This window comes from Bufo gargarizans, unplaced genomic scaffold (assembly GCF_014858855.1).
Source record: "Bufo gargarizans isolate SCDJY-AF-19 unplaced genomic scaffold, ASM1485885v1 original_scaffold_887_pilon, whole genome shotgun sequence".
Taxonomy (NCBI): domain Eukaryota; kingdom Metazoa; phylum Chordata; class Amphibia; order Anura; family Bufonidae; genus Bufo; species Bufo gargarizans.
Window position 1 is genome coordinate 1 of NW_025334744.1, and position 13,937 is coordinate 13,937.

Consider the following 13,937-nt stretch of genomic DNA (forward strand, 5'->3'; position numbering starts at 1 on the left):
CACAACCTCCTAATGCACCCCTCGGCCCCTGCACAACCTCCTAATGCACCCCTCGGCCGCTGCACACCTCCTAATGCACCCATCGCCCATGCAAAACCTCCTAACCTAATGCACCCCTAAGGCCCTCGTTCGCCCCTGCACAACCTCCTATGCACCCCTCGGCCGCTGCACACATCCTACATGCAGCCCCTCCGGCCCCTGCAGAAGCCTCTAATGCACCCCTCGGCCCCTGCAGAACCTCCTAATGCACCCTCGCCCCTGCCAACCTCCTACTGCACCCCTCGCCGCTGTCAGAAACCTAATGCAACACCCTCGCCGTGCAGAACCTCCTAATGCACCCCTCGGCCGCTGCCGAACCTCCTAAGACACCCCCTCGTCCCCGCAGAACCTCCTAAACACCCCCTCGTCCCTGCAAAGAACTCCTAATACACCCCCATCTGCCCCTGCGAACCCTAATACACCCCCTCGGCCCCTGCAGAACCTCTAATAGACACCTCAGCTGCTGCAAGAACCTCCTAATACACCCCTCAGCCGCTGCAAATACAACTACTTACATGGGCGGCCCACAAACTGGACGCGGGAGAACATCTGGAGGTTACAGCGGCACAGCCACGCTACCTACTGGTTGGCCGGCTGCTCACTGCCTTATGTGGGTGCTGAGCCGGGCACCTGTCATGGTGGCACCGAGTACAGATTACAGGGGCGTTTCATACCCTCGGCTCCTGGTCTGAGGTTTTCAGGGCGCATTACTTTATAAGGAGAATGTGGAAAATGAGCTGCAGGAAACCACAGAACATCGCACACCTGCCGCACCGTCCACTGTGACCAGGGCCTATATTCTCACTTGTAAAGTGTGCGTACTGGAAAATAGCAGTCATGCACCGCTGATCTCTAGTGATGGATAAGCGGCATTCTCAGTCATGTCACCGCTGATCATATGTGTATTATACATGTGCAGCTATTGGCGCACACGGCCAGGGTGAGGTAGGTACACAGGAGAGGACTGATTACAGGGCTGGGCTCTGGGCGGACATGACGCCCCCCCATCCGGCGGATCCTCACTAATGATCTGGTCTCTGCAGAGCGCGGTCGCTGCGTACGTGCCGGTCTCCCAGGGAAATGGAGTAACAAATAAGACCTGCTGTTCATTACACTGATGATTCCCCAGCAGGGAGGGGGCGATCCCTCCGCCATGGGCAGCTCGCATCCAGCATCTTATAATTCGCCCAGGTCCTGACGGGAACATGTCACATGCCCCCCCTCTACCCATGTACATGTTCCTGCAGATGGAGCAGATTTGGTGCCGCGGTCCCCGCCATGAAAGTGCTCAGCAATGTGGATCCGATGCCTTGCACACGCTCTCCAAGGAACCCACAGCCAATATTGATCAAGACTCTGCGCGCCCCCCCCCCTCCCCCTCCATAAATTAATGGGCGCACCAATCAATCACATGACCAGGGAGGGGGCCGGCGGTGACACGCTGCGCCCGCTTCTCCCCAGATACCAATATATTTCCAGCTGAGGACCCAGAGGCAAATCTCATTACAGGGACAGATAGCAAAATAATCCAGCGCCGATGCTGCGCAGGGAGCGAGCTCTGCAGCCGCAATTATCCAGGTATCGGAGGATCTCGTGGCGGGGGTTAATATCTGCATTAATCCATCCATAGTGCAGGGTCAAGACCACGGTTCACCTATAGATACACACTGGTACACGGGATGACGACGCTCACGGCACTGGCGAATCCCCGACACAGGGGGCTGATGTGCAAGATGGTGGAATGTGTAAGGCTATGATCTGTCTACGGAGAATCTGGCGCTTATCTCCTGAGATTCCGGGTGGAAATCTGTGATTTCTGCAGCAGATTTGCAGTTTGATGCTCAGCGGATCTGCATGAGGATCGGCCCCAATTATATATCACCCGCCATATGGATAGGATAGATATGAGATATAGATAGGAGATGCCACAATGAATGTACTCAGGATATTTGTATTATGAGAAGTGAACATAAGATAGTAGCGGTATATATATATATATATATATTGTTATTTTTCATTAACCTTCCCTTAAACATTGCAGCAGAGAGACAGCAGTGAGACGCACCGCCTGCACTGTATATAACCTGCCCTCCTGTCACCTGCGGTACTATACACGTACACAGCTATATCATGTGGTGGACCAGCGGTCATGTGACTACCTTATATTTATATTTGTACATAAAAAGCACAAACTGCAACAAAAATAAGATGAAATAATTCAGCACAGAAGAGACCGGGGGGCAGTAATGGTGGGAGGAATGATAACAGGGGGGGGCGTAATGGCGGGGCTAGGGCATTATCTCAGGATCACCTTACTAATGCCACCAACCCGAATTGTTGTTTGCTTTGGATAATCCAGAAATTACGGACAAATCAGAAAACCATAAGGAATGAAAAAGATGATAGGCGGCGCCTGTCTACGGGTCATCATACTGGTCTGACCTAATCCCCACTAATAACTGGGCCGGTAACATTATAGTAATAACTTACCAGCCTCCAAAATTTTACTACAGTTCCTGGGAAAGTGGAAGATAATTCTCATCAGCATTAGATCATTAATAACTCCCATCATCCATTCCTCATGACCCCACTACACAGCATGATTGTGCCCCCTCAGGAAAGTGCAAGGTGTGATGTCATCAGCTTCTGGTTGCTACAATGTTTCTGTTAATCTGCAAATCATGGATATAATTGTAGCAAAGCCTCAAACATTCTACTTTCTCTTACAACTTCTGACCGCATAACGCAAGATCTGCGCCATTTATCTATATTTACAGAAAATAAAATCAGCAGGCGATTTATCTAATATCTACCTAATCTTTTGGACTATAAGACACACCTAGGATTTGGAGTAGGAAAATACTGACCTCAGATCAGACCCCCAATCAATCAGCCTCAGATCAGACCCCCAATCAATCAGCCTCAGACCCCCAATCAATCAGCCTCAGATCAGACCCCCAATCTGACCCGACGTTAAAAATAAATAAACTTACCTCGCTTGTTGTGGATACAGGACGCACCTCTCCATCGCTTCTTCTGGGTACTGTGACGGCACACAGCATCAGTTCATAGTGCGCACCTACAGCGGGACCCAGAAGAAGACCTCACCTCCCTGCACCCCCTGCACCCATAATGGAAGCGGTCATTAACATTCTGACTATAAGACTCACTGCCATTTTGGGGGAACATAAAACCATTATCAGACTATTACAGAGGGGGGGGGGGAGGACCCTGCCTGCAAGAGCTTACAATCTAAAAGGTATGGAGGAACAACACAGTAGGTGAGGGTAAAAGGTATCGATCTCATATCTACCTTCTATCTGTAGATGTAACATCTACTTCACATTTATCTGTCATCTGCCGCAGATCTATTCACTTACTTATATAGCGCTGAGAAAGAGAACGATATGAGATAGATACATAGATCTTTCTATCCATCTACTTATCTCAGACTGATCTATTTAGATAGATATTAGTTACATAAATAGATATTATATAGATACAAGATAAAAAAAATACATTTATTTATCAATCTATAATAACATCTATCGCTATTACCATGTGTATTATATCATCACTGCGCTGTACAGACATTCTCATCACACTGTCCCCAGGAGCTCACAATCTAATAAGGTCCCTATCAGAAGGTCTTTGCAGAATGGGAGGAAACTGGATAACATGGAGGAAACCCAGACAAACTCCATGCAGATGTTGTCCTTAATCGGATTCAAACCTAGAACCTCAGCGCTGCAAGGCAACAGTGCTAATAACCACTGAGCCACCGCCAACCACTGAGCCACCCTACTGCTCCATTATAATGTCTCTCTCTCATATCTATTGTTACAGATCCTTTAACTTATACAGAGATCTGGCGCTCAGGATATAGAAAACAAACAAAAAAACAAGAAAATTGCAGCTACAGTCTGAACAGTCACTAAGGCTTGAAAGCTGTTTGAGCTCCAGGCAGTGTACAGTTAAAGACACTAGGATATGCCACCCATGTCTGATAGGCGCAGGTCGCACAAAACACTCAAATTGAATGGGCATGGACCGCATGTGCCGTGCTCTTACTATTCATTTCTATGCGACTTCTGAAGATAGCCGAGTGCACTGCTCAGCTATTTTTGGCAGTCACATAGGAATGAATGGAGGGCGGCCGCGCATGCGCAGTCTGCTATCCTTCACTTTGCAAACTCTGTTCTAGAGATGAGTGCAGGTCCCAGAGGTGGGACCTGCACCTATCAGACATGGGTGTTATATCCTAGCGATATTCTACCAATGTTTGAAATGACACATCTCTTCAATATGGCTGAAGTTAGGCACAGGATAGACCTGCAGGCAGGCGGGGACTGGGGAAGCACACGAGGCAGGCAGGCAGGCGGGGACTGGTGAAGCACACGAGGCAGGCAGGCGGGCGGGAACTGGGGAAGCACACGAGGCAGGCAGGCAGGCGGGGACTGGTGAAGCACACAAGGCAGGCAGGCAGGCGGGGACTGGTGAAGCACACAAGGCAGGCAGGCAGGCGGGGACTGGTGAAGCACACAAGGCAGGCAGGCAGGCAGGCGGGGACTGGTGAAGCACACAAGGCAGGCAGGCAGGCAGGCGGGGACTGGTGAAGCACACAAGGCAGGCAGGCAGGCAGGCGGGGACTGGTGAAGCACACAAGGCAGGCAGGCAGGCAGGCGGGGACTGGTGAAGCACACAAGGCAGGCAGGCAGGCGGGGACTGGTGAAGCACACAAGGCAGGCAGGCAGGCAGGCGGGGACTGGTGAAGCACACAAGGCAGGCAGGCAGGCGGGGACTGGTGAAGCACACAAGGCAGGCAGGCAGGCGGGGACTGGTGAAGCACACAAGGCAGGCGGGGACTGGTGAAGCACACAAGGCAGGCAGGCAGGCGGGGACTGGTGAAGCACACAAGGCAGGCAGGCAGGCGGGGACTGGTGAAGCACACAAGGCAGGCAGGCAGGCGGGGACTGGTGAAGCACACAAGGCAGGCAGGCAGGCGGGGACTGGTGAAGCACACAAGGCAGGCAGGCAGGCGGGGACTGGTGAAGCACACAAGGCAGGCAGGCAGGCGGGGACTGGTGAAGCACACAAGGCAGGCAGGCAGGCAGGGACTGGTGAAGCACACAAGGCAGGCAGGCAGGGACTGGTGAAGCACACAAGGCAGGCAGGCAGGGACTGGTGAAGCACACAAGGCAGGCAGGCGGGGACTGGTGAAGCACACAAGGCAGGCAGGCGGGGACTGGTGAAGCACACAAGGCAGGCAGGCGGGGATTGGTGAAGCACACAAGGCAGGCAGGCGGGGACTGGTGAAGCACACAAGGCAGGCAGGCGGGGACTGGTGAAGCACACAAGGCAGGCAGGCAGGGACTGGTGAAGCACACAAGGCAGGCAGGCAGGCGGGGACTGGTGAAGCACACAAGGCAGGCAGGCGGGGACTGGTGAAGCACACAAGGCAGGCAGGCGGGGACTGGTGAAGCACACAAGGCAGGCAGGCGGGGAACTTGACTGGAGCACAGACTGGGTACAGAACTGAACTAAAACTAGAAGTGCAGGAGCACATGGACTGGAGCATGGCAGGAATGCAGGACAAAAACAGGTAACCGCAATAGCACTAGACTATCAAACAGCTTTGCTGGTCACCAGGGAACCTAACGCTCAGGCACCCTCTGCCCAAGGACCCTCAGTCATTGACTAGAGAAGGATTTGGGATCACACACATTGGCCATTTAGCGCACCCTAGGGGAGCATAAGGCAGGAGCACCAACATAGAGAGGGTGCTGGCGACCAGGATGCCAGACGGCATTGTGAGTGGTGTAGCGTCGGCGCCCACAGGGGACAGTGGCAGTGGGCATGGACTGCAGATCTGACATTTATCTATCTAAGATGTATCGATCCATGTCTCATATCCATCTAATACAGTGTTTCCCAACCAGTGTGCCTCCAGCTGTTACAAAACTATGCTGTCCGGGCATGCTGGGAGTTGTAGTTTTGCAACAGCTGGAGGCACACTGGTTGGGAAACACTGATCTAGTATACAGTGCCTTGCAAAAGTATTCACCCCCCTTGACTTTTTTCGTGTTTTGGTGCCTCACACCCTGGAATTAACATGGATTGTTTGAGGATTTGCATCATGTAATTACAGAACCTGCCGACAACTTTGAAGATTTTTATTTATTTATTGTGAAGCAAACAACAAATAGGACAAAATAACAGAAAAGGTCAATGTGCAGAACTATTCACCCCCTAAAGTCAGTACTTTGCAGATCCCCTTTTGCGGCAATCACAGCTCCGAGTCTCTTTGGATAAGTCTCTAGGGACAGTCGCCACATCTGACCGCTGGGATTGTTGCCCGTTCCTCCTTGCAGAACGGCTCCGGCTCCTTCAGGTCGGATGTTTGCGCTTGTGAACAGCCATCTTTACGTCTGACCACAGATCTGCTATTGGACTGAGATCTGGGCTGTGACTCGGCCGTTCCATCACATTTACAGGTCTCCCCTTAAACCCCTCAAGTGTTGCTTTTGCCGTGTGTTTGGGGTCATTGTCCTGCTGGAAGGTGGACCTCCGTCCTGGCCTCAGATCACGCACAGAGTGGGCAGGTTCTGCTGAAGAATATCCCTGGATTTAGCACCATCCATCTTTCCCTCAGCTCTGAGCAGTTTCCCAGTCCCCCCAGTATGATGCTGCCACCACCAGGTCTCACTGTGGGGATGGTGCTCTTTGGGTGATGGGATGTGTTGGGTTTGCACCAGACACAGCGTTTTCTTTTGATGGCCAATAAGTCCAATGTTAGTCTCCTCAGACCGGAGCCCCTTCCTCCATACATCCTCCAGTCTCTGCTGTGGAACTCTGCAGCTCCTCCAGGGTCACCTTAGGTCTCTGTGCTGCCTCTCTGATTAATGCCCTCCTTGCCCGGTCCGTCAGTTTTTGTGGGCGGCCGTCTCTTGGCAGGTTTGCTGTTGTGCCATATTCTTTCCATCTGGTTATGATAGATTTGATGGAGCTCCTGGGGATCATCACAGATTTGGATATTCTTTATAACCTAACCCTGACTTGTACTTCTCCACAACATTGTCCCTTACTTGTTTGGAGAGCTCCTTGGTCTTCACGGCAGGGTTTGGTTAGTGATGCCTCTTGCTTAGGTGTTGCAGCCTCTGGTGTGTATATGTAATGACAGATGATGTGACACTCAGATTGCACACAGGTGACATCATGTCAATAATTATGTATCTTCTGAAGGTAACTGGTTGCACCAGAGCTTTTTATGGGCTTCCTTACAAAGGGGGGTGAATACATACGCACAGGACAATTTTCTTTTTTCTATTTCCAAACAATAGTTTTAGTTATATATTATTCTCATTTCACTTCACCGACTTAGACTATTGTGTTCTGATCCATCACATACAATTCAGTTTAACAAAACAGTGAACTTAAGGCTGTAATGTAACTAAACACAGAAAAAGTCAAGGGGGTGAATACTTTTGCAAGGTACTGTATAATAGATATTAGCTAGATATTCCATAGATAGATCCATCCAGAAAACGAGGCAGCTTTGCATAAAGACAGAAGAGCCGACCACTAACTATCCCTCCACCTGACAGCAGTCGCTCTCTTATACCAATGTATCCAATATGTATCTAAGAGTTACATCGATATTAGAGAAATAGATCAATAGCTATTAGAGGTTATGCAGATCAATGCAGGAGAGAGATCTGTCTGTGTCACATCTGTACAATCTCCATCTCACAGCTTCAAACAGATCCTTCTCTCTAATATCTGTCCCTCTATCTTTAATAATAAATAATAATAATCTTTCTATTGCGCAGCGTTTTACACTCAGGGGCTCATGTACAAACCAAGTGAGGGCCCTGATCACAAGAGCTTACAATCTATGAGGAGCCGGAGGAGCCGCAAGAGCTTACAATCTATGAGGAGCCGGAGGAGCCGCAAGAGCTTACAATCTATGAGGAGCCGGAGGAGCCGCAAGAGCTTACAATCTATGAGGAGCCAGAGGAGCCGCAAGAGCTTACAATCTATGAGGAGCCGGAGGAGCCGCAAGAGCTTACAATCTATGAGGAGCCAGAGGAGCCGCAAGAGCTTACAATCTATGAGGAGCCGGAGGAGCCGCAAGAGCTTACAATCTATGAGGAGCCAGAGGAGCCGCAAGAGCTTACAATCTATGAGGAGCCGCAAGAGCTTACAATCTATGAGGAGCCGGGGGAGCCGCAAGAGCTTACAATCTATGAGGAGCCGGGGGAGCCGCAAGAGCTTACAATCTATGAGGAGCCGGGGGAGCCGCAAGAGCTTACAATCTATGAGGAGCCGGGGGAGCCGCAAGAGCTTACAATCTATGAGGAGCCGCAAGAGCTTACAATCTATGAGGAGCCGGGGGAGCCGCAAGAGCTTACAATCTATGAGGAGCCGGAGGAGCCGCAAGAGCTTACAATCTATGAGGAGCCGGGGGAGCCGCAAGAGCTTACAATCTATGAGGAGCCGGGGGAGCCGCAAGAGCTTACAATTTATGAGGAGCCGGGGGAGCCGCAAGAGCTTACAATCTATGAGGAGCCGGGGGAGCCACAGGAGCTTACAATCTATGAGGAGCCGGGGGAGCCACAAAAGCTTACAATCTATGAGGAGCCGGAGGAGCCACAAGAGCTTACAATCTATGAGGAGCCGGAGGAGCCACAAGAGCTTACAATCTATGAGGAGCCGGGGGAGCCGCAAGAGCTTACAATCTATGAGGAGCCGGGGGAGCCGCAAGAGCTTACAATCTATGAGGAGCCGGGGGAGCCACAAAAGCTTACAATCTATGAGGAGCCGGAGGAGCCACAAAAGCTTACAATCTATGAGGAGCCGGAGGAGCCACAAGAGCTTACAATCTATGAGGAGCCGGGGGAGCCGCAAGAGCTTACAATCTATGAGGAGCCACAAGAGCTTACAATCTATGAGGAGCCACAAGAGCTTACAATCTATGAGGAGCCACAAGAGCTTACAATCTATGAGGAGCCACAAGAGCTTACAATCTATGAGGAGCCACAAGAGCTTACAATCTATGAGGAGCCACAAGAGCTTACAATCTATGAGGAGCCACAAGAGCTTACAATCTATGAGGAGCCGGGGGTGACACAAGAGCTTACAATCTATGAGGAGTCGGAGGAGACACAAGAGCTTACAATCTATGAGGAGTCGGAGGAGACACAAGAGCTTACAATCTATGAGGAGCCGGAGGAGACACAAGAGCTTACAATCTATGAGGAGACACAAGAGCTTACACTCTATGAGGAGCCGGGGGTGACACAGAAGGTAAGTACTTGTTCAGTACAAATCTACGTGCGCGGTCACCAGCCGATATCCGTAGCTCGGATCTCTCTAATTTCTACGGTTTTAGGAGACCGTTACATCACATAGAGCGATGTTCGTTTGTACTTTCGGTCATTAATAGTTCGCTACAAAGTATCGCGCCTCGATGTGATCCATAAGCGACTCCATGTTCTACCAACGGATCTGTGACCGAGGAACAGGGATTTAGCAGGAGGAAAAATCGCGAATGGTGAGAAACGTGCGATTCCCGGCTCGGCGTTTAATCTCTCGTACCTATTACATCTCATGAGACTCGTACAATATTTGCGCCGTCTAATATGGGCTTCACTCTTACATTGATAGAGATATCCGTCCATCTCTCCGTCCGTCTGTCTGATATTTCTGTCTGTCGGGCGGCGCTGTGTGCAGTCAGTTGGGCGCAGGACAGGAGGCTCCATCTGGAATGATCCTCACACGCAGGCACTCGGGGGGCAGTGCCCACACATCAGCTGTGCCACCCGGCGGGTACAATGCAATGGTGAAGCCAGTGGAGGGTGAGATCTGCAGAGGGGGTTCGGAGAGCGCCGATCACCAACTCCACTACCCACAGCTGGGAGATCTTCCTGGGGCCCTCAGTGAATAACATGAGGATGTCCAGAGGCCCTCACTGTACACATGACAGGGTACCATCCAGGGGCCCTCAGTCTCTACATAACACTGGACCATCTAGGGGCCCTCAGTGTGTACAGGACATGGGACAATCTAGGGGCCCTGAGTCCATACATAACACTGATCCAGGGGCCCTAAGTCTACACTTGGCAAGGGACCATCCAGGGGCCCTCAGACTGTACATGACATGGGACCATCCACCATGCAGGGGCCCTCAGTCTGTACAGGACATGGGACCATCCAGGGGCCCTCAGTCTGTACGTGACATCATGGGACCATCTACAATCCAGGGGCCCTCAGTGTGTACAGGACATGGGACAATCTAGGGGCCCTAAGTCTACACATAACACTCGACCATCTAGGGGCCCTAAGTCTACACTTGGCAAGGGACCATCCAGGGGCCCTCAGTCTGTACATGACATGGGACCATCCACCATGCAGGGGACCTCAGTCTGTACAGGACATGGAGCTGTCCATGGTCCCTCAGTATGAGCATCAAAAAAAATCAGACCATCCACCATGCAGGGGCCCTCAGTCTGTACATGACATGGGACCACACAGGGGCCCTCAGTCTGTACATGACATGGGACTATCCACCATCCAGGGGCCCTCAGTCTGTACGTGACATGGGACTATCCAGGGGCCCTCAGTCTGTACGTGACATGGGACCATCCACCATCCAGGGGCCCTCAGTCTGTACGTGACATGGGACCATCCACCATCCAGGGGCCCTCAGTCTGTACGTGACATGGGACCATCCACCATCCAGGGGCCCTCAGTCTGTACGTGACATGGGACCATCCACCATCCAGGGGCCCTCAGTCTGTACATGACATGGGACCATCCACCACACAGGGGCCCTCAGTCTATACGTGACATGGCACTATCCAGGGGCCCTCAGTCTATACGTGACATGGGACCATCCACCATCCAGGGGCCCTCAGTCTGTACATGACATGTGACTACACAGGGGCCCTCAGTCTGTACATGACATGTGACTACACAGGGGCCCTCAGTCTGTACATGACATGTGACTACACAGGGGCCCTCAGTCTGTACATGACATGTGACTACACAGGGGCCCTCAGTCTGTACGTGACATGTGACTATCCAGGGGCCCTCAGTCTGTACGTGACTACACAGGGGCCCTCGGTGTACACAGGGGCCCGGGGTCTTACCTCCGTCGGAGTAGGTCTCGGTGCCGTAGCCATCCTGCAGCCCGTTGGTCCAGGTGCCCTCGTACTTGGCGCCGGTGCCCGCGCTCTCCCGCACCCCGTAGCGCCCCTTGAAGCCGTTGGTCCACTCGCCCCGGTACACCCACTTGCCCTTGCTCTCCACGCCGATGCCATGGCGCTTGCCCTGCGCCCAGGTGCCCTGGTAGGTGTTGCCGCTGGGCCAGGTGTAGACGCCCAGCACCTCGAAGCCGTGGCTCCAGGAGCCCGTGTACTCGCCCTGGCCCCTGGGACCCGTGCAGATGCCGTGCCCGTGCGCCTTGCCGTCCTGCCAGCCGCCGCAGTAAGACCCCCCATCGTCAAAGTTAAATCTGCCCCCCGTGGACATGCACGTACCGCGGCCCCTGCACACAAGCTGTGAAGACGGGGCTCCGGGGGGCCCGGGGCTCAGCTCAGGGGCGCGCTCAGGGACCCCGGGCTCCCCAGCATTCCGGGGGATGCTCGCCGTGTACGGGGGGATGAGCACTGCAGCTGCCGAGCCCTCTCCCTCCTCCTCCTCGGTTATGTCCCGGCCCCCGCCTCCTCCTCCTCCCGCTGCATTGGCTGCCGCTCCCGGGACTGACGGAGCTGACAAGACGCAGCGACTGCGCAATGAGGACAGCGGTCTAACCCGAGACAGCGGCGGCGGCGGCGGCGGGCGGGGCCTGGCATCCTCCGCCGCCGGATACACCCCCCGCGTCACCATGGAAACCGGCGGTGTCACGGACCTGTCAGCGGAGGCACCTGGAGTCACCGCATGGACCCCCAGATGTGCCCCCAGAGTCACCACATGGACCCCCCAAATGTGCACCCAGAGTCACCGCATGGACCCCAGAGTCACCACATGGACCCCCCAGAGTCACCGCATGCCCCCCAGAGTCACCACATGGACCCCCCAGATGTGCCCCCAGAGTCACCGCATGCCCCCCAGATGTGCCCCCAGAGTCACCGCATGGACCCCCAGATGTGCCCCCAGAGTCACCGCATGTACCCCCCCGATGTGCCCCCAGAGTCACCGCATGGACCCCAGAGTCACCACATGGACCCCCCAGAGTCACCGCATGCCCCCCAGATGTGCCCCCAGAGTCACCACATGGACCCCCCAGATGTGCCCCCAGAGTCACCGCATGCCCCCCAGATGTGCCCCCAGAGTCACCACATGGACCCCCAGATGTGCCCCCAGATTAACCGCATGCCCCCCAGATGTGCCCCCAGAGTCACCACATGGACCCCCCAGATGTGCCCCCAGAGTCACCACATGGACCCCCCAGATGTGCCCCCAGAGTCACCGCATGCCCCCCAGATGTGCCCCCAGAGTCACCACATGGACCCCCCAGATGTGCCCCCAGAGTCACCACATGGACCCCCCAGATGTGCCCCCAGAGTCACCGCATGCCCCCCAGATGTGCCCCCAGAGTCACCACATGGACCCCCCAGATGTGCCCCCAGAGTCACCGCATGCCCCCCAGATGTGCCCCCAGAGTCACCGCATGGACCCCCAGATGTACCCCCCCAGATGTGCCCCCAGAGTCACCGCATGTACCCCCCCGATGTGCTTCCAGAGTCACCGCATGTACCCCCCCAGATGTGCCCCAGAGTCACCGCATGGACCCCCCAGAGTCACCGCATGGACCCCCAGATGTACCCCCAGAGTCACCGCATGGACCCCCCAGATGTACCCCCAGAGTCACCAAATAGACCCTCAGATGTACCCCCAGAGTCACCGCATGGACCCTCAGATGTGCCCCCAGAGTCACCGCATGGACCCCCCAGAGTCACCACATGGACCCCCAGATGTGCCCCCAGAGTCACCACATGGACCCCCAGATGTACCCCCAGAGTCACCGCATGGACCCCCCAGAGTCACCGCATGGACCCCCAGAGTCACCGCATGGACCCCCAGATGTGCCCCCAGAGTCACCGCATGGACCCCCCAGATGTACCCCCAGAGTCACCGCATGGACCCCCAGATGTGCCCCCAGAGTCACCGCATGGACCCCCCAGATGTACCCCCAGAGTCACCACATGGACCCTCAGATGTGCCCCAGAGTCACCGCATGGACCCCCAGAGTCACCGCATGGACCCCCAGAGTCACTGCATGGACCCCCCAGAGTCACCGCATGGACCCCCAGATGTACCCCCCCAGATGTGCCCCCAGAGTCACCGCATGTACCCCCCCCAGATGTGCCCCCAGAGTCACCGCATGGACCCCCAGATGTGCCCCCAGAGTCACCGCATGGACCCCCCAGAGTCACCGCATGGACCCCCAGATGTGCCCCAGAGTCACCGCATGTACCCCCCCAGATGTGCCCCCAGAGTCACCGCATGGACCCCCAGAGGTGCCCCCAGAGTCACCACATGGACCCCCAGAGTCACCGCATGTACCCCCCCAGATGTGCCCCCAGAGTCACCGCATAGACCCCCCGAGTCACCACATAGACCCCCAGAGTCACCACATGGACCCCCAGAGTCACTGCATGTACCCCCCCCAGATGTGCCCCCAGAGTCACCGCATGGACCCCCAGATGTGCCCCCAGAGTCACCGCATGGACCCCCCAGAGTCACCGCATGGACCCCCAGATGTGCCCCAGAGTCACCGCATGTACCCCCCCAGATGTGCCCCCAGAGTCACCGCATAGACCCCCCGAGTCACCACATAGACCCCCAGAGTCACCACATGGACCCCCAGAGTCACTGCATGTACCCCCCCAGAT

The 13,937-nt window shown here is 54.5% G+C and overlaps 1 protein-coding gene across 1 annotated transcript; it reads right to left on the minus strand.

Moving 5' to 3' along the window:
- Positions 1–11,189: 11,189 nt before the first annotated feature.
- On the minus strand, positions 11,190–11,738 carry LOC122924170 (junctophilin-3-like; the record flags this gene model as incomplete). Its single annotated transcript, XM_044275111.1, has 1 exon — positions 11,190–11,738. A coding segment is annotated over exon 1 (382 nt), but the record flags the coding sequence as incomplete, so codon positions are not given.
- Positions 11,739–13,937: the final 2,199 nt, after the last annotated feature.